At 46.0% G+C, this 20287-nt stretch overlaps 1 protein-coding gene and 1 pseudogene across 1 annotated transcript; one reads left to right on the top strand and one right to left on the bottom strand.

Annotated features, from left to right (window-relative positions):
• Positions 1-14244: 14244 nt before the first annotated feature.
• Positions 14245-16464, bottom strand: LOC136522194 (protein POLAR-like 1). The gene is made up of 3 exons (XM_066515986.1): positions 16037-16464; positions 15198-15709; positions 14245-15110 (listed from the first exon to the last, which is right to left on the bottom strand). Exons 1-3 carry the CDS (start codon positions 16356-16358, stop codon positions 14811-14813), a joined length of 1134 nt encoding a protein of 377 aa, XP_066372083.1. The 5' UTR covers positions 16359-16464; the 3' UTR covers positions 14245-14810.
• Positions 16465-17566: 1102 nt separating this feature from the next.
• Positions 17567-19094, top strand: LOC136524358 (uncharacterized; annotated as a pseudogene).
• The last annotated feature ends 1193 nt before the right edge of the window (positions 19095-20287 follow it).

Below are 20287 nucleotides of genomic sequence, written 5' to 3'. Positions count from 1 at the left end.
GTCTTTGGTATATCTTCAGGATAAATTTTGATCTGATGGTAGCCAGACCTCAAATCAATCTTGGAGAATACCTTAGCTTTGGAGAGCTGATCAAACAGAATATCGATGTGAGGAAGAGGGTATTTGTTCTTGATAGTTACAGCATTTAGGGGGCGATAATCCACGCACATGCACAAAGATTCATCCTTCTTCTTCACAAATATAGCTGGACAACCCCAAGGAGAAGAACTAGGCCGAATCAACCCTTTCTTCAATAGCTCATTCAACTGACTCTTCAGCTCAGCCAACTCATTGGGTGGCATTCTATAGGGCCTTCGAGAAATAGGAGCCGTACCCGGAATGAGTTCTATCTTGAATTCTACCTCACGGTCCGGAGGTAATCTAGGCAAGTCATCAGGAAAGACATCTGGAAACTCATAGACAACCGGTAGATCCTTAATGGCTTTGGCTAGGGTAGCATTGGCTGTATTGTGGATAGAGATATCATGAGGTAACTGCACTAGAAAACCCTTCTTATCCACAGGATCCCTCAACATTACCACACAGGTTGAGGTATCGATCAACACTCCATTCCCGCTCATCCACTTCATTCCTAGGATTATATCAATTCCTACCCCCGGTAGAACTACAAGATCCATATGGAACTCTCGATCCCCAATCTCAATCTTTACATCTTTAACTACTTGGTTAGTCAGGATATTATTTCCAGCAGCACTAATACAATAACCACCCTTGACAATTGTAATCACATTCATCTTATGCATAGACGCAAAAGTAGAACTCATAAAGGAGTGCGAAGCACCCGAATCAAAGAGCACAACTGCAGGGTGATCATTAACAAGGAACTTACCAGCGGTGACCACTTCACCAGCAGGAATTTCCTCCACTATAGTGTAGTGAACACGCCCCTAACGGACATTTCCTTGAGCATTCTTGGGAGGATAGGGACACTTATTAGCCCAATGACCAAGCTGGTTGTAGTTCCAACATGGCCTATTTGCTGGTGGTGCATTGGAGCTACCCTGCCCAGAGGTATTCTTTGGCAAGGAAATTGTATACCCCTTGCGGAAACCGGTTTTAACTTGGTTCTTCTTCTAAGGTGGGCGGCACCGGACATTAGCATTGGGTGGAGGGTACGGGGTCTTAGATACCATTGGAGCCTTAGACTAAGAAGCACCAGCCTCAAAGTTTCTTTTACGGTTCTTGGAAGCAGCATAAATCTTATCATTATTCTCCTGAGTCAGAGTGTCACTGATAAACTCATTGAAGGTGACACACTTGCAGTTGCCCATTGACTTCATCAGTTTTGGGGAAAGTCCCCTCTTGAAGCTAGATATTCTCTTGGCGTCAGTATCGACGAACTCGGGAGCATACCTTGCCAGGTTATTGAATGCCTGGAGGTACTCATTGAGACTCTTGTTGCCTTGGGTGAGCTTCATAAACTCAGTATGCTTAATGGCAATGAGACCAGGAGGGATAAAGTGTCCCCTGAAGGCTGCCTAGAACTGGTTCCAAACAATCTCAATGTTAGCAGGGAAGGTGGTCCTGTGATGGGTCCACCAGATGCCTATAGGGCCTTGTAGCTGGTGTCCTGCATACGAAGCCTTCATGCCTTCAGTTAAATGGAGCAATCCAAACCTTTACTCTATCGTGCTCAACCATTCATCCGCTTGTAAGGGTTCTTCTGCCTCACGAAAGATAGTAGGTTTTGTGTCTATGAAGTCCTTAAAGCTGCTGTACTGATTCGGCTCGGGTCCCTGGTGGACATGCCAATCCTCACGGTTAGCCATCTGGCGCATAGCCTAAGCTAGCATGCGCTGACTTTCCACTACCGTCTGCATTAGCTCAGCTTATGTGGGCGGTGGAGGAGGTGGTTGTTCCTCATCTCCCATGCTACGACCGCGACGAAGGTTATAAGCCATCTGCAAAAGGTATAGCCAATGAGTACTGACGATGTGGAAATTTTTTGTAGATGAATTATATAATTATGCCAAACTCTGTAACAGAACCGACCAAATCATAAGAACGTAAGTACAAAAACAATCACCGAAGCGATCAAATTCCTGTACTTAAGCTCCCATAATCCCGGTAGTCCGGAAATCACAAAGGATTTCAACCAACTCTCGACATACAAACCAAGATCATAGTGATTCAACACAACACATCATCCGTTACAACATTTCATAAGTAGCATTCAGATTACATCCATCAGAGTTTAAATAGAATATTACAAACCAAGTTTGAGTGTGCGGAAGCAACATAGTTTGGTACAAAACATCATAGTTTTCGATTACATTGCCAAGTCTGAGTCATGTCCCACAAAAGCATTATCAGGTACGAGAACTAGTAGAGACCGTGCCCAACGGTCTAGTCTTCATCCCCAGCTGGGAGAAGGCAGTACTTGCAGCAACCAAAGTAGAACTGGTCATCTGCAACAGGTGGGAGATAAACCCTGACTACGAGAAGATACTCATCTAGACTTACCCGTCAAAACCAGAAATAAAAGACACCAAGGATCATGCAAGGCTTTTTAGGTGGGCGAGCTTGACACAGTTGCATAAAAGAGCTTATGATTATAGTAACCAATTTAAACTTAGCATCAAGCTTATCATTATTTACCTGTCCACTAGATTAGCACCTGTACTAGAGCACTCACTTATTAGGAGCAAACAATATTAACCATAGCAGGTATAATAAGGCTGTCATCATCATATCATCATTTCTGAACCATTATGTTATTAAGTGTATCTACATTGGAGATAAGCCCGTTAAGTTCTCACTAACCGGGAGAGACGGCGACTTGAATCGAATTACAACTCAGCTGAGGGGGTATTCCTAACTCTCACCCTGGCATACTTAGCAAGGGTAGCCGTGGGTTACCTTTGGTACATCTCAGGAACCAAATTTGCGGGTTCGATCAGCGCCAGCACTCTCAGGGATTACCCTTCTGCCAGGACGATCAGGACTTTTAAATCACCTGCCCTTGGACTCACGCCTACGGCTCCCTTCTGAGGCACACTTTATACTTATCGACTCCCGGCCTGAGGTGAGCTACTCGGCTTCGCGGCTGGTCATCGGACACCGCCAACTAAGAGAGAGGCATGCGTTCAACATGAACAGGAAAGGCTCTAAGAATCAGTCCTTAAGCGACACAGACGGAGTTACTACAAACCGGCAAGCCTCCGTCTGGTCTTCATTTCAATTTAAGACTGGTTCTTTTCCATGATAGCAATATAGCCAACCGTGCCACATGTATCTTCCTATATCTCGCAGGTGACAGGAAATCACCTGACTTCTACCGCGTTTAAGCAGGGCTAAGCACTACTCGAGCCTGAGCTACATAGGATTCAGGGTAACAATATTTGGACAAGGATTGGGTAACCAATGCAGCAATTGTTTGCATCCAACATCTAAACTTAATGCAACAATATATATATGTAACAATAATACTGTAACTGCATTTCGGAAATTCGGAGGCTTAATATGCTCCGGGGCTTGCCTTTCACAAAGTTGCAAGGACGGTGGTCCGGGCACTCAACGGCGACCTCGTCTGGCACTTCTCCTGAAGGCTGCTCCTCCTAAATCTCCGGCGTCGGCTGGTGCTGCTCGCTCGGTTCCTCGAATTCCAGCAGGGTTACTCCTTCCGGTACACCTATTGCATGCCGATGCAAAAGATAACTATCATGGATGCATAAGGAATAACATGATGCTCATGATGAATGAATCACAGTAAGTGTTTACCGAAAACATCACTGGACACTCGTTTACCGAGTAAGACTAGCCCTATTCAAATCACTTTAAGCATGTATCTAACTTAACTTAAAGAACAAGATCAACTTACCTAACTTGCATAACCTAAGATAAAGATGCTCATCTTTAGTTAAAGGCCTAACACCTAAGAACATTACCACAAACTTAGAAATAGTAAAGGTATACATAATTTAACATTTAAAGTTTTATATGCATACAAGTAGTCCCTTAATTCAATCACAACCAAGGTTCTACAATTCCAAATGACTTGCATGAGAACATTCTGGAAAGCTTATGAAATTCTCTACAAAACATTTGTAAACACCAACGCATGATTCCTATGTTAACCAAATCGAATTCTAGTAAACTTAGAATCTGTCCAGAAATGACAGGGTTACTAACTTAATTATTTAATGATTGTGCAAAAGCATAATTTGATCAAACCAAGTTTACCAACTTGTTTTTCATACCTAAGAAACATCAGAAAGTATAGTGCCAACTTCTAAATAAATTATTTAATATCCTTTTCCAATTTATTTAGTTAATTAGGTGATTTAAGCAATATATAGTAAAACTATTCATAAAAATCTACAGAAATTACAGTAGCTATCTCATGCTGCACATGGACTACCATAAAAATTTCAAAGCCATTGGACAAGCAGAACTTGCTGTATCCAAAATAACAGATGACATATCTATTTCTAGCATAATTAGGAAACCTTATTAAAAAGTGTCAAGCAACAGATTTCCCATCATTCCTAGCATAAGAATAGCACTCATCAAATTTTACCTTCACTGGATCTATAGAAAAATTATGAAAATTCACACAAGATCCACCCATTAATAAAAGGAAATTCTATAACTTAAAAACTACACATGCACTAGCTCTGAAATTTTAACCAGAGCTTCTAATAAGCAATAATAGACTACCCACAAAATTTCATAATTTTTGGACCACAGAAACTCAAGATAAAATTCAAACAAGTTTGCATGCATCTAAAAACACATTTCAAAGTCCTATTTAATTCATCAAAAATTTCTAAAACATGTGCTCATATAATATTTTTGTTAAATACTAGACATGCCCAGGAACTTAACAAAATTGGAACCATATCCTTTGGATCTACCAAACTTGAGTTACATATTTTTGAATCTATACACCAAACTGTGAAAAACAGTTAAACAAAACAAATAAGGAAACCATTTCACTGATGTTGGGCCGGCCTGAGGAAACGGCGGCCCGCGAAGCGCACTGGCACGGCCCAAGATGCGGTGCAGCCCACGCTGGGCTCCCGCCTAGAACTCGCCGACGGCGAACCCTTCGGCGAATTGGACAGCACCGGCGTGCTCCCCAAGTCCCCACGCGCCGATTGTCCTACACATCCGAAGCTCTAGCGGTCCTTAAGTGCTCCGGCCATGGCGCACGGTGACTCGGCCATGGCGCACGGCGGCGCTCGGCCTTGTCCCGGCACGGCTGGACCGGCACTGGTGGTGGCCGTTACACTCAAGCATCTATGCGTGATGGAGACGACTAAATGCGAACTAAGAGAGGAGGAGGGGAACGGTGCCGTGCCGGCCACGATGAGGTCACTGGTGCGGCCACGACAGCCATGGCATGGCGGTGTGTGGAGCCGGCAAGGCTGCTTACCTAGGGTTCGTAAGACTCAGAGAAGAGGTAGATGAGATCCGTGGGAGGCTAGCGGGGCACAGAGCGAGAGGGTGCTGGGCAAGGCGTGGCAGCGAGCGCTTGCGACCTCAGCGGAGCAACAGGCGACAGCGGTGGCGTCTCAGCGGCTCAGACGCGCGTGGGTGGAACAAATGAGGCAGGGTCGAAGCCGGGGTGAGCGCGGGTGTGATGAGGAGTGTCGAGACCCAACGTGGCCTGCGTGGGCAGCGCAATGGCGATGCGCGGCGCCACGCGGCGGACGACCCCTGCTACCCGGTCGGCCATGACCGACTGAATCATTTCAGAAAATTTGCGATTTAGTTATCCTACGACCGACTGACAGAGCAGGTTTGACAGTGATTATCTCCTAATCCGTGACGATCTAGACTATGCCATAGTTAACAAAGTTGATCATCTATCTGTGAACTACAACTCTTTCCATTGGAGCTAGAGCTGGTTTGGCTTGGTTAGGGAGATACAAGGTGACAAAGTTGGGTACATGAAACTGCAACACACTTAAGGACTTAGAAAAATTTCTAAGTCTAAAATCAGCATGTACTACTGACTTGTGGGCCATGTTTGAGCATGTTCTAGCCATTTTCATGAGTTGGTCATAAAACAACTTTTGTTCCTTGATAAATTTGCTATAACAATTTTGTAAAGTGGTTGATCATGGTCTATTACAACCTTAACTATACTTAGGTTACTTGTTGGGACATTGTTCATGTAGATCAAAATGACCAAAATGCCCTCAAGTGCAGTTTGACTTGAATTGACCCTTGGAGTGTCATTGTTTGACTATTTAAAAAATCCAACTTAGAGACTTTGCATGGCTGTGCACTTAGTAATAGACCATGATCAACCACTTTACCAAATTGTTATACCAACCTTTAATGATCACATGTGATAAAACAACTAAAACAAGTAATTCACTCCTATGTTGCAATGCAATGTTTCACATGTTTCAAGACCTTGTTGTCATTTTATAATTGCCACATTGAAATGAAATTTTCTGCAGGTACACTAACAACGTATCGTTGTAGATCGACTAGCTACCGTGTATGAGAGAGCGTATGTATGCCACCGTATATTTCGCTAGCCTTTAAATTTTTCTAGGTTTGTGAGGACGTACGGATCATGCATGCATCATGTTCAAGCATACATGGCATTCTTGCATTACTCCCTCCCTTAAAATTTGATTGTCCCGACTAATTAAATTTTGTATTCCTTAAATGATTCTCCCCTTACGTTGCAACTTTTTGCTACAGATGGCGCGCACAAAACGCACTGCTCGCAAGTCCGCTGGAGGCAGGGCGCCTCGTCACCGTTTAGCTCCTCGTGAGCCCCGTCCTGAGCCTACTGAGGTGGAAAGGCTGAGGACAGAGCTGGCCCGGGTGACTGCTGAGAGGAATGCGGCTCAGCACCATTTGGAGCAAGTAACACAGGAAAGGGACCAAGAGACCCTTGAGGTTCAGAGGTTGACAGTTGCTCACCGCAACTATGAACGTATGTTGATTCACATGATGAACCAACGGAATGAAGCCTGGCACGAAGAGAATGTGTTGAGAGCGCGATAGATGGAGCTAGAGCAGCAAGTGGCAGTTGCTGAAGAGTACAATGACAATCTCCATGAGGAGGTCCACCTGTTACACAATCAACTTCACCCTCTCCTGCCACCTGACGATGAGGATGAGATGGGTTCTGGTGTCATCATGGCTGAAGGTGATGATGACATGGAGGTCAATGGACCTAAGGACATTCCACCTAATGAGGAGGAAGATGAGGAGTTAGAGCCTGCTAGTGATGAAGATGGAGGAGAGATCTTCGACACTGACTCCGAGGATGATGCGTAGTTTAGCTTACTACTTAGCTAATGCGCTAGATCTAGTCTTTTGTTGATCCTCATGCATGAACAAGTAGCTTTGTATCAAGTTAATCTTTGGGATGTAATATCGAACCCTATGTTACCTTGATGTAAGTTTGGAACCACTATGGCTTGGATGTAACCTATCGAACATGTTGTGCTCCACGTATGTGAGCTTTTGCTGAATTTCGTCTTTGCGGTCTATGGATCTCGTTGTTGGTTAAGTTCATCACATTTATGTGTCAATTAATGCGCTTGATGAGTTGTGTGATTGTGATGAATGATTGTGCCTCTATCGATTATAGAAATGCATTCTCTCCAATGGAATCAGTTTGGCATAATTATATAATTCATCTACAAAAAATTTCCACATCGTCAGTGCTCATTGGCTATACCTTTTGCAGATGGCTTATAACATTCGTCGTGGTCGTAGCATGGGAGATGAGGAACAACCACCTCCTCCACCGCCCACACAAGCTGAGCTAATGCAAACGGTAGTGGAAAGTCAGCGCATGCTAGCTGAGGCTATGCGCCAGATGGCTAACCGTGAGGATCGGCATGTCCGCCAGGGACCCGAGCCGAACCAGTATAGCAGCTTTAAGGACTTTATGGACACAAAACCTCCTATCTTTCGTGAGGTAGAAGAACCCTTACAAGCAGATGAATGGTTGAGCACGATAGAGCAAAGGTTTGGATTGCTCCGTTTAACTGAAGGCATGAAGGCTTCGTATGCAGGACACCAGCTCCAAGGCCCTGCAAGCATCTGGTGGACCCATCACAGGACCACCTTCCCTGCTAACGTTGAGATCATTTGGAACCAGTTCCAGGCAGCCTTCAGGGGACACTTTATCCCTCCTGGTCTCATGGCCATTAAGCATACTGAGTTTATGAAGCTCACCCAAGGCAACAAGAGTCTCAATGAGTACCTCCAGGCATTCAACAACCTAGCAAGGTATACTCCCGAGTTCGTCGATACTGACGCCAAGAGAATAGCTAGCTTCAAGAGGGGACTTTCCCCAAAACTGATGAAGTCAATGGGCAACTGCAAGTGTGTCACCTTCAATGAGTTTATCAGTGACACTCTGACTCAGGAGAATAATGACAAGATTTATGCTGCTTCCAAGAACCGTAAAAGAAACTTTGAGGCTGGTGCTTCTCAGTCTAAGGCTCCAATGGTATCTAAGACCCCGTATCGTCCACCCAATGCTAATGTCCGGTATCGCCCACCTCAGAAGAAGAACCAAGCTAAAACCGGTTTCCGTAAGGGGTATACAATTTCCTTGCCAAAGAATACCTCTGGGCAGGGTAGCTCCAATGCACCACCAGCAAACAGGCCATGTTGGAACTGTAACCAGCTTGGTCATTGGGCTAATAAGTGTCCCTATCCTCCCAAGAATGCTCAAGGAAACATCCGTCAGGGGTGTATTCACTACACTACAGTGGAGGAAATTCCTGCTGGTGAAGTGGTCACCGCTGGTAAGTTCCTTGTTAATGATCACCCTGCAGTTGTGCTCTTTGATTCGGGTGCTTCGCACTCCTTTATGAGTTCTACTTTTGCGTCTATGCATAAGATGAATGTGATTACAATTGTCAAGGGTGGTTATTGTATTAGTGCTGCTAGAAATAATATCCTGACTAACCAAGTAGTTAAAGATGTAAAGATTGAGATTGGGGATCGAGAGTTCCATACGGATCTTGTAGTACTACCAGGGGTAGGAATTGATATAATCCTAGGAATGAAGTGGATGAGCGGGAATGGAGTGTTGATCGATACCTCAACTCGTGTGGTAATGTTGAGGGATCCTGTGGATAAGAAGGGTTTTCTAGTGCAGTTACCTCGTGATATCTCTATCCACAATACAGCCAATGCTACCCTAGCCAAAGCCATTAAGGATCTACCGGTTGTCTATGAGTTTCCAGATGTCTTTCCTGATGACTTGCCTGGATTACCTCCGGACCATGAGGTAGAATTCAAGATAGAACTCATTCTGGGTATGGCTCCTATTTCTTGAAGGCCCTATAGAATGCCGCCCAATGAGTTGGCTGAGCTGAAGAGTCAGTTGAATGAGCTATTGAAGAAAGGGTTGATTCGGCCTAGTTCTTCTCCTTGGGGTTGTCCAGCTATATTTGTGAAGAAGAAGGATGAATCTTTGCGCATGTGCATGGATTATCGCCCCCTAAACGCTATTACTATCAAGAACTAATACCCTCTTCCTCGCATCGATATTCTATTTGATCAGCTCTCTAAAGCTAAGGTATTCTCCAAGATCGATTTGAGGTCTGGCTACCATCAGATCAAAATTCATCCTGAAGATATACCAAAGATAGCTTTCTCTACTCGTTATGGCTTGTTCGAATACCTCGTCATGTCATTTGGGTTGACAAATGCTCCGGCACACTTTATGTACCTGATGAATTCTGTATTCATACCGGAATTGGACAAGTTTGTCGTCGTGTTCATTAATGATATCCTTGTATATTCTCAGAATGAAGAAGAGCATGCTGAACATCTGAGAATTGTTTTAACTCGGTTACGTGACAACCAGCTTTATGCTAAGTTCAGCAAGTGCGAGTTCTGGTTGAACAAGATACCTTTTCTAGGTCATGTGTTATCTGGTGATGGAATTTCGGTTGACCCTACTAAGGTGCAAGAAGTCCTTGAGTGGAAGGCACCTACTACGGTCACTGAAGTCCGAAGTTTCTTGGGTTTGGCTGGCTATTATCGTCGCTTTATCCCGGATTTCTCAAAAATCGCCAAGCCCATGACTCGACTACTGCAAAAGGATAAGAAGTTTGTGTGGACTCCGAAGTGTGAAGAGGCTTTCCACACTTTGCGGACCTTACTAACCTCTGCTCCTGTATTGGCACAACCTGACATCGAGAAGCCTTTTGATGTCTACTGTGACGCATGTGGCACCGGTCTGGGGTGTGTTCTTATGCAGGAGAGCCGAGTAATTGCTTATGCTTCACGCTAGCTTGGAAAGCATGAAGTCAACTATCCTACCCATGACTTAGAACTAGCCGCAGTTGTTCATGCCCTGAAGATTTGGAGACATTACTTGCTGGGTAATGTATGCAACATCTATACTGACCATAAAAGCCTCAAGTACATCTTTACTCAACCCAAGTTGAACATGCGTCAACGGCGATGGTTAGAATTGATCAAAGACTATAACCTTCAAGTGCACTACCATCCTGGTAAGGCAAATGTGGTTGCTGATGCCTTAAGCAGAAAGGCCCATTGCAATTCCTTGGTTAGTGAAGACTTTCATCTGGCACACCTCCTTCATCCTGTAGTACTCCATAATATCACTGTGGATTGCTCTCTTAGAAGTCGAATTATCGAACTCCAGAAGACTGATGTGGGTGTGTTTCACATCAAGCGGAAAATAAAAGAGAAAGAGACCAAGCACTTTAAGGTCGATGACAAGGGAATTCTCTGGTTTAATGATAGGCTTGTGGTCCCCAAAGACAAAGAACTTAGAAATCAAATTATGGCTGAAGCCCATTCTTCTAAATTGTCCATCCATCCTGGTAGCAGTAAAATGTATCAAGATCTCAAGCTGTATTATTGGTGGACCAAGATGAAGAAAGAAATTGCAGCTTACGTGGCAAGGTGTGATAACTGTTGCAGAGTCAAGGCTATTCACATAAGGCCCGGACTATTGCAGCCACTCTCTATTCCTGGCTGGAAGTGGGAAGAAATTAGCATGGATTTTATTGTTGGATTACCCACTACCAAAAAGGGTTGTGATTCCATCTGGGTTATCGTAGATCGTCTAACTAAATCTGCTCACTTTATTCTGGTCAAGTCTACCTATCACCCTCACAATTATGCTGAGATTTATTTTCAACAAGTGGTACATCTCCATGGTGTGCCCAAATCCATTGTTTCTGATCGAGGACCACAATTCACGGCTCGCTTTTGGGAGTGCTTACATCAGAATCTTGGCACTCATCTAATTCGCAGTTCTGCCTATCATCCACAAACATCAGGACAGACTGAGCGTGTTAATCAAATTCTTGAAGATATGCTTAGAGCTTGTCTTATCTCTTGCAAAGGCTCTTGGGAAGACTGGTTACCTCTCGCTGAATTCTCTTATAACAACAGTTATCAAGAGAGTATCAAAATGGCTCCTTTTGAAGCTCTTTATGGCCGCAAGTGTAGAACTCCTTTGAACTAGGTGGAACCCAGGGAAAGAAGATTCTATGGTATTGACTTTGTAAAAGAAGCCGAAGAGCAAGTCCGAACTATACAGAAGAATATGACTGCCGCACAGGCTAGACAAAAGAGCTATGCTAACAAAAGAAGAAAACCTATTGAGTTTGAAGTAGGTGATCATGTTTATTTGAAGGTATCCCCTATGAAAGGAGTCAAGCGTTTTGGAATTAAAAGGAAGCTTGAGCCTCGATATGTTGGACCCTACCGCATTATCGAGAAAAGTGGAAGAGTAGCATATAAGCTCAATCTACCACGTGAGATGGGAGCTATATTCCCGGTATTCCATGTGTCCTAGCTAAAGAAGACACTTGGAATACCGGGAATATAGCTCCCATCTCACGTGGTAGATTGAGCTTATATGCTACTCTTCCACTTTTCTCGATAATGCGGTAGGGTCCAACATATCGAGGCTCAAGCTTCCTTTTAATTCCAAAACGCTTGACTCCTTTCATAGGGGATACCTTCAAATAAACATGATCACCTACTTCAAACTCAATAGGTTTTCTTCTTTTGTCAGCACAGCTCTTTTGTCTAGCCTGTGCGGCAGTCATATTCTTCTGTATAGAGATCTCGTCAACGCCGTCGACGCTGCTCATAAGGAGATTGTGGGATAGGGCGGGCACCTTGGCGAACGTGGCGGTAGCGGCGAGGGCGCCCCCGGCAGTGCCGACAAGCTTGGAGCCGAAGACGAGCACCTTGATGTCAGCGGCGACGTCGGCGTCGTCCTTGGCGGAAAGCCCATCGCCAGAGGCTAGCATGTCGAAGGTCGTGGTGTCCCTGCGTGCGGCCTCGCATGACAGGTCGAGAGAGTTCGCTAGGCAGGTGACTGTGGCAGCGGTGACATTGCTTCCCACGACACCGCACGCACGCACGAGCTCGCCATGGACGACTGTCGGTCCTTCAACTCCACCGCCGTCTTTCTCGTGCATAACTGAGTAACTGACCTCGAGCTGCTACTCTCTCGCGAACTCGTGTGTTAGACCATCCAGGTGCCTCGGAGGACTCCGTCTTGCCCGCCGCCCACGCAACTGCCGGACGTGTGCAGTGTGCCTGCCCATGGGTGCTCAGGCCCTGCTCGTCGGTGAGATGCGCATGTCTTCTTCGTCCGTGACCTCGCAAGCTGCTTCGTGCATGCGGTGTCGTGACAACCATCATGCGTGCGTGCGGTGTTGTGGGAAGCGATGTCACCGCTGCCACAGCCGCGTGCCTAGCGAATTCGCTCGACCTTGCCGCCGCGCTGACGCAGGGCTCCAATGACGAGACCGCGGTGGCCGCGGCTTCCGCGCCCGTCGCCATCGCGCTCGCGGCGCTGATGGACTGCCGCGCCGCTGGCCTCGTCGCCGCGCTGTCGTGCGAGGCCGCGTGCAGGGACGCCACGACCTTCGACATGCCAGCCTCCGGCGACGTGCTCTCCGCCAAGGACGAGGCCGACGTCAAGGTGCTCGTCTTCGGCTCCATGGTTGTCAGCGCTGCCGGGGGCGCCCTTGCCGCCGCCGCCACGTTCGCCAAGGTCCCTGTGAGCGGCGTCGACGGCGTGACGAGATCAACGAGGAGGAGGAGTCCGCCATGGCCGCGCCCGTCGACGCCGGCTACGGTTGCGACGATTTTGGCTGCAACGGCGGAGTCCAGGACTGGTACGAGTCGCCCGGGTATCCTTCACGTGCCTGGGCTGAGATGGGCCGGCTGCAGGCTTCCAAGACTAGTTTGGTTCTGGTGTTTTGTGGGCTCGCGGTTGGATCTGAAACGGACGGCTCAGATGCTTGACCGTAGAGAACAGTCGATTTGTCCGACTGCAGAGGATCTCATTCCGGCTACGTTGCCGTTCTAGCTCGGCGTTAATTTACTAACTTTATTTAGTCAACTTGTTGTGAGTTTTGGAAACATAAAAGAAATATGTGTAGGTATATAGTATTAAAAGTACTTTTTATTTTTTTTTCTAGGATACATTCTAATATATGTCATAACCTCAAGGACAAAATATGTAATGTTGAACTAAAAAAAATACAGGTTGTAATAAGCACAGCCAAAATTTGAAAATCTGGCTTCACAAATGTAAGGAATTGATTCTTTCAGACAATTTCAGTAGGGTAGAAAAGGGAGCATGTCCCCCCTTAATCAGGAGCCTGAATCACATTGATGCAGTTAAATCTTGCCTATTTAGGTATAATAAATGCCATAGTTACAGTGTTAAATCATGCCTATTCAGGTGGGTACGGACGGATATCACCGATATTACATTTGTTTTCATATTTTTGTCCGGATTCGGATTCGAATACGGATAGTGTCAACTATGTCGGATAGGATACGATTGGATATCGACATCATAAATATGCGATTTAAGTATTCGGATACGGATACGGTATCGGATGTTGGATATCCGGACTCGGATACGGACAGATCTCAACCCCTCTAAACAGATTCGGTTTCAAATACGGTCGGAAAATATCCGTACCGTTTTCATCCCTAGTTATTAGGCTAGATGTGTTTACATTTGTGCACAATTTTTAAAACACACACATGAGAACTTCTGATCGTTTGAACTTATCAGCCTGGCTTTTCAGCGAAGTGTCATGCGCATGCAGAAACATGCAGTAAGGCCCCGTTCGCTTCGCTGAAAAAATAAGCCGAAACACTGTTTCGGCTGATTTGTTGTGAAAGAAAAATATTGTTCCAATTGAAAAAATAAGCTGAAAAGACGGATTATAAGCTGAAAAGACGGATTATAAGAGAAGCGAACATGCCTCCTATATGGATCCGTACACCAGTCAGGCTAACTTACACAGTATTCTAGTACTGATTTTACCGGAACCCAAAACATTCTCTGGAGATCTACTAGCACTAAACTTTGGTATGAACAGGTTCACTATATCTTCCACAGAGATCCATTCTGCAGTTCGCCATGGTCAGGTTTGGAGAACAAGCTGAAATAAGCTGGAACAGGGACCTGACCAGCCGAACGGGCTGCTTGTTTGCCCAAAATTCTCCTTCGGCTGTGACCATGTACAGCTGACGAATCGTGCGCAAGAGTTGTACGACTGAAAGAGAGCGGGGCCTTGTTTAGATTGTAACTTTTTTCAATCTGGATATTATAGTACGTTTCGTTTGTATTTGACAAACTTTATCCGATCATGGATTAACTAGGCTCAAAAGATTCGTCTCGTGATTTACAACCAAACTGTGTAATTAGTTATTTTTTTACCTACATTTAATGCTCCATACATACGTCAAAAAATTGATGTGATGAAGAGAGAGTGAAAAAACTTGGAATTTGGAGGTGACGTAAACAAGGTCCGGGAGAACTTTGATGCTCACTGCAACTCCTGGTCCTGTCTCAACGCAAACTTAGCCGTGTCCTTCCACAAGGACACCTCCATTTCCTTCTCAACGAGCTTCTGCTCCGCACGCCGCAGCGCGGCATCCAGCTCCTCAATCCGGTCCCGGTTTCTTTCATGGAGAAGCTCGTGGAGCCTTCTCTCCAGCTGTACGGCAGAAACTCCGTTGTACTCAGCGTTATCATCATGATCATTATCGTCATCTTCATCCTCCTCAACAACTGCCCCTGAATCGCCATCAATTCCATTCCGGTAGTCGCCCATCTCGTCGTACGGCTGAAATGTCAAATGTTGGCCCAAATCAGGGACATTTCGCATTTTCAGTCAAGTCGGAATGAATGCAAGATCAGAGGACCATGGTACCTCGGAATAGTGTTCCTCTTCTTCTTCAGGGTCAGGCAGAAATGACGGTGTCTCTGAGCCGTAGTTAACCTGAAGCAGCTCCATCTCGGCGTGGAACTCCTCTTCAAGCACGTCCATCCTCGCACAGCAACCTGCACCATCCCCGGACGACAACGACTTCTCGTAGCCCGCGAGCTCCACGCCAGACGAGGCGGCCTGGTACTCCATGCGAGCGCTCGCGCTCGCGCTCTGGACCTCGTTGCCGTCGGTAGTGACGCAGCTCGACGTGGTGGACTCGCGGTTGCGGTCTTTCGGCGCGTCGTCGTGGCCGTCGGTGCCGTCGGTGCCGGTGCCGCCGCGGCCGCTCTGGATCCGAACCTCGTCTCTGATCTCTTTCAGGAGCGCCTCCATCTCCGCGCGCACCTTGACCATCTTGTTGAACTCGTCGGATGTCTTCGCCAGGAGGAACACCAGGCTTAGCCCGACGCCGAGGTCGGAATGCCTCTTGTCGCTCCCCGCTGATGATTCGCATCCTGGAAGTAGTACAGAGCAGAGGCCAGACAGAGGCTTGGTTGATTACGCTCATGTTCATCTCGACTATAGAATAAAAGCCAAGTACATGCAGAGCAGAACAAGAAAATCTGCTGATCTCTAGGTGGAAGGGGGCGCTCTCTGCTCAATTCTGACAAGACACACACCTGTTTGTTTGTGGATTTTACAGCAGAATCCTTGCCAAAGCATCGCATGCTCTTCAAAGCTCAAACAAACAACAGGCTCGGTTCTATTTGCAGCCCAATGTCTAACTAAGATTTCGCTAAACAATCGCACCTTCTGACACCCTGAGGTCACGCAACACGCACCTGAGGTCGACACGGCCGGCGCCACAGGGAGGTCGTCGCCCTTCTCCACCACGATCTCCTCCTTCCCCTTGTCGCCGCCTCCCTTCCTCCGGAGCCTGCGCCTGACTAGCCGCGGCCACCTGAACCTGGGCAGCGCCAACGACCTCGCGGGTTCTCCCACCGCAACCGCAACCGCAACCGCAGTCGCAGTCGCCGCCGCAGGGGAGCACGGCGGCGTCTCCACCGCCGCCCTCTCGGCCCCGAGCTCCTCGCCGTCGTTGAGGTAATCGACGATCCTCCTGCTCGCGGCCCTCACCTCGGAAGAGGAAGAAGAGGAGGCCATGGCGAGTGGCGAGGCGCGCCGCCCGAGGAGTTGCGAGCGCGAGACCCCAAAGGCCAGAGCAGAGGCAGAGAGACCAGAGAGGTTCGGTTCTCCGGGAGGGAGGAAAGGCGAGGAGGGCGGTTTTTCAAATTGGAGCGGGTGGAGGCGGCGATCTAGGGGAATGGTCGTGGGGGCATCGATCGGCCCGCGGGCCCTGCCAGACAGCGACCCTCGCTGATCCTGCTTCTCCGAGGGGGCATGATTCGCTCGAAAAAGACAACAGAAAAATAAAAATAAAATAAATAAATAAATCCAGATGCTGACGAGATTGGACGGCAGCGGTGGCATTATTAGGGCACTCACAATGCAGACTCTACCATAGAGTCTAAGTCATTTATTACCTCGAAGATATCATAGACTTGGAGTCTAAATAAGACTTAGAGTCTAGTTTTTCTCCCTCTCTCTTCAATAAATAGACTGCCACATCAGCAAAGTATAATAAATAGAAGAGTAATAAATAGACTTAGACTCTATGGTAGAGTCTGCATTGTGAGTGCCCTTAGCACACAGGTAGCAGGAGTAGTAGTTGCTTGAGCAATGACAATATGGATTTGCAGGTCAGGTGAGGTGTTGCAATTTTATTTGAAGGGATGCACGAATTTTATATGGCGGCGTGCCAACGTGACATCCCCGGGAGGTTCGTTTAGGGCGTCCGCAATGGTGCTGAGTCAGCTAGCTATCTGAGTGTACAGCTCAGCATGTATTCTATGTGGAGAAAAGAGAAGATGCAAAAATATTCGAGCCAGCGACTTGCTCGTCGCTCAGCTCGCACGCGCGACGATGCGCCAAATCGTCAGCTTCATCGCCATCTGCTAGCTATTCTTCAAGCGTTTTCAGATCCGCTGTGCGCAACCCTCTCCTCCCCCGTCCCCTGCGCGGGAATCCTTCTTCCCCATCCGCTGCGCGCGAATCCATTTTCTCTCCCGCGTCACTGCGCGCGAAAATCCGTCCACCGCGCGCGAAAATCCCTCCACAATCCACCTTCTCCCACCCTTGCTCTTCCGATTTAGTTCTGGAGGCGTCAAAAGCAAGGTCTGTTCCTCTTCTTTTCTGTCATATCTTCCCATCTATCTTATTCCACAATCCAGCTCCTATGCTTGACTCTTTCGATTCAGTTCCGGCCCGCGAGATCCTTGTCGCTGCTGGTGATGAGCCGCCGGAAGCGAGAGATGGCCCTGCCACCACACCAGACTAGATCTGCTCAGATGGGATCCGCGGGATCCACCCCTGCTTCTGCTATTCAAGTGCCTACGCATGATCCTGCACTTCTTGGTGGTGGTTCTTCTATTCCAAATATAGGAGGTCCATCAGGTAATCGAGTTCGCTCTTGGTTTCTATATTTAGCTAGATGCATAGTAGTAAGCTAGAAAAAAAATCAATGAAGTCACTCCTGCTACTTATTGATTTTTTAGATATTTAGTGGAAGTTTATCTTGATTTCTTGATAAAGTGTTTGTCTAAACTAATGGCCGAATGGCATGACTCTGCAGCATGGTGGCCTGGACCTTTGCCACAAGCCACATCTTCAGCAGCCACATCCACAAATTGGTAAGTTTTATTTTTTTCTATGTAATTTTCTTGCTGCACTAGTTGTCATTTTATTATGTTCAGAAACAGTTAGTTCACTAGCTATATTAGTTTTATTAGAAGTAATGTTCAGAAACAGTTAGTTCACTAGCTATATTAGTTTCATTAGAACTAACAATATGGGTTGCTTGATTTTTCAGTGGTATGGATTACTATCCACCTGGTGGTTTTATGAGCATTTTACAATCTGGACAACCATTCTTTCCTCATGTTTCGGCACCATGGCCACCTATGGGAAAGGAATCCCAATTAGCACCACCAAAAAATGACTCGGGAAACCAAAATTCTAAAAAGAGATCGAAAGGCAAAACCATCATCAACTTAGATGATGGAAATGATGGCAGGACTGCAAAGCGCCTTGTATTTGATCCAGATGAGGACGTGAGGCTAGTAAGTAAAATTGTATCACTCACTTTCTTTTTGTAGCTACACAAATATATGAACCTACAACTAATCATGTATCCTAAATTCAGGTCAGTGCATGGTTGATCCACTCAAATGACCCAATCAATGGGAATTGCAAGAAAAATGAGAAGTATTGGGGTGATGTACATGGACACTACAATAAGACTACACCTACAAACCGAAAAAGAGAGGTGAAACATCTCAAAGATCGTTGGACAAAAATTAAGAGATAGGTGGCATTTTTCTGTGGAAGTTGGAAGAAGGCTACCTCAATTTATCTTAGTGGATATTCAGATGAGCAGCTAAAAGACATGGCTAAGCAGTTTTATTTGGATGACTATAAGGAAGGACCATTCACATTCACAGTTGAGCACTGCTGGAAGATTCTTCGTGATGAACCCAAGTGGCATGCAGTTTTGGAAGAACTTGAAAACCCAAATAAAAGGAGTTTGGATGGTGAAGATGAGGCAATTGGCACCTCAAGGACACCAGAAGCTGTAGGAGAATTGGAACGTCCTATGGGGACACAACAAGCTAAGAAAAACGCAATGGTAAAGGTAGAGTCAGCGATGATGATGTTAGTTTAGATGAAGACTTGAAGAAATTCATTGACATTCAAGCAGCAACAAAAAAACGACCGGGGCTTTCACCACTGCAAAAAGTGCACAGCAGCAATCCGTATGCTTGCATATGGGACTGCAGCTGACATGCTTGATGAGTACTTAAAGGTTGCAGAGAGCACTGCCCTTGAGTGCTTAGAAAAATTTGTGCAAGGGGTGGTTGAAGTTTTCGGCTCCAAGTACCTTCGACGTCCTACAGCTGAAGACATGGAGCGTCTGCTCCAAGTTGGAGAGTCTCGTGGATTCCCTGGAATGTTGGGTAGTATTGACTGCATGCATTGGCGATGGAAAAATTGTCCAACAGCATGGAAGGGGCAATATACCACTGGTCGCTATGGATTCCCAACCATGATCCTTGAAGCGATAGCTTCACATGACCTCCATATTTGGCATGCATTCTTTGGTGTTGCTGGGCCTAATAATGACATCAACGTGCTTAATCAGTCCCCTTTGTTTCTTGAGGCGATAAAGGGTGAAGCTCCTTGGGTTCAGTATTCTGTCAATGGTAGGCAATACAACACTGGTTATTACCTAGCCGATGAAATTTACCCAGAATGGGCAGCCTTTGTGAAGTCTATAAATTCACCTCAACTAGACAAGCACAAGGTGTATGCAGCAGAACAAGAAGGTGCGAGGAAAGATGTGGAGCGTGCTTTTGGCGTTCTGCAAGCTCGCTTCAACATTGTGCGTCGTCCAGCACGATCTTGGAGCATAAGGATTATTGGACTGATCATGAAAGCTTGTGTTATTCTCCACAACATGATAGTGGAAGATGAGGGAGAAATGGCTAAGGAGTCTATTGATTTGAATGCAATTCCTAGAGAATCAATTGTCCTTCCTCCTGAAGTGCAAAAGGCCACAAACAGTAACCCATGCTTCAATGATGTTCGACGTAGAAATTCTGCTATCCATGCTCACTCTGTCCACACTCAACTTAAAGATGATTTAATTGAGCACATTTGGCAGTGTTTTGGTCATAGGGCTACCCACTAGTATTTTTTTGCTAATAACCTCATGTAAGATCTGTCATGAATTTCTTTTTCTTATTGGCACTGTTAATTATATTGAGTAAGCTAACTTACTGCTTGTTTTCTTTTTTCCAGAATCATTGGTATGAGGTTGATTGGCATTTCTAGCAGGCTATCATGGAGGTTGACTTTTGGATTTTGGTGCTTCTTCCTCAACGATGCAGTTAGCTGTTCAGTTTGCTTTTGTGGCCTGAAATAAACATGTATGGCTAGAGTCATTGTTATCAATTAGTGCATTATGTAGTAACGTA

Source organism: Miscanthus floridulus, chromosome 18 (genome assembly GCF_019320115.1).
Source record: "Miscanthus floridulus cultivar M001 chromosome 18, ASM1932011v1, whole genome shotgun sequence".
NCBI classification, from domain to species: Eukaryota; Viridiplantae; Streptophyta; class Magnoliopsida; order Poales; family Poaceae; genus Miscanthus; species Miscanthus floridulus.
This window is presented reverse-complemented; position numbering and strand designations above follow the sequence as displayed.

What these genes read in the sequence shown, in the direction of transcription:
- LOC136522194 (XM_066515986.1), bottom strand. Translation starts at nt 16,358, where the DNA reads ATGGCCTCCTCTTCTTCCTCTTCCGAGGTGAGGGCCGCGAGCAGGAGG. An exon ending in GCCGGCCGTGTCGACCTCAG is followed by an intron (nt 15,710 to 16,036) that starts GTGCGTGTTGCG and finishes TACTACTTCCAG; the next exon opens with GATGCGAATCATCAGCGGGG. An exon ending in AAGAGGAACACTATTCCGAG is followed by an intron (nt 15,111 to 15,197) that starts GTACCATGGTCC and finishes TTGACATTTCAG; the next exon opens with CCGTACGACGAGATGGGCGA.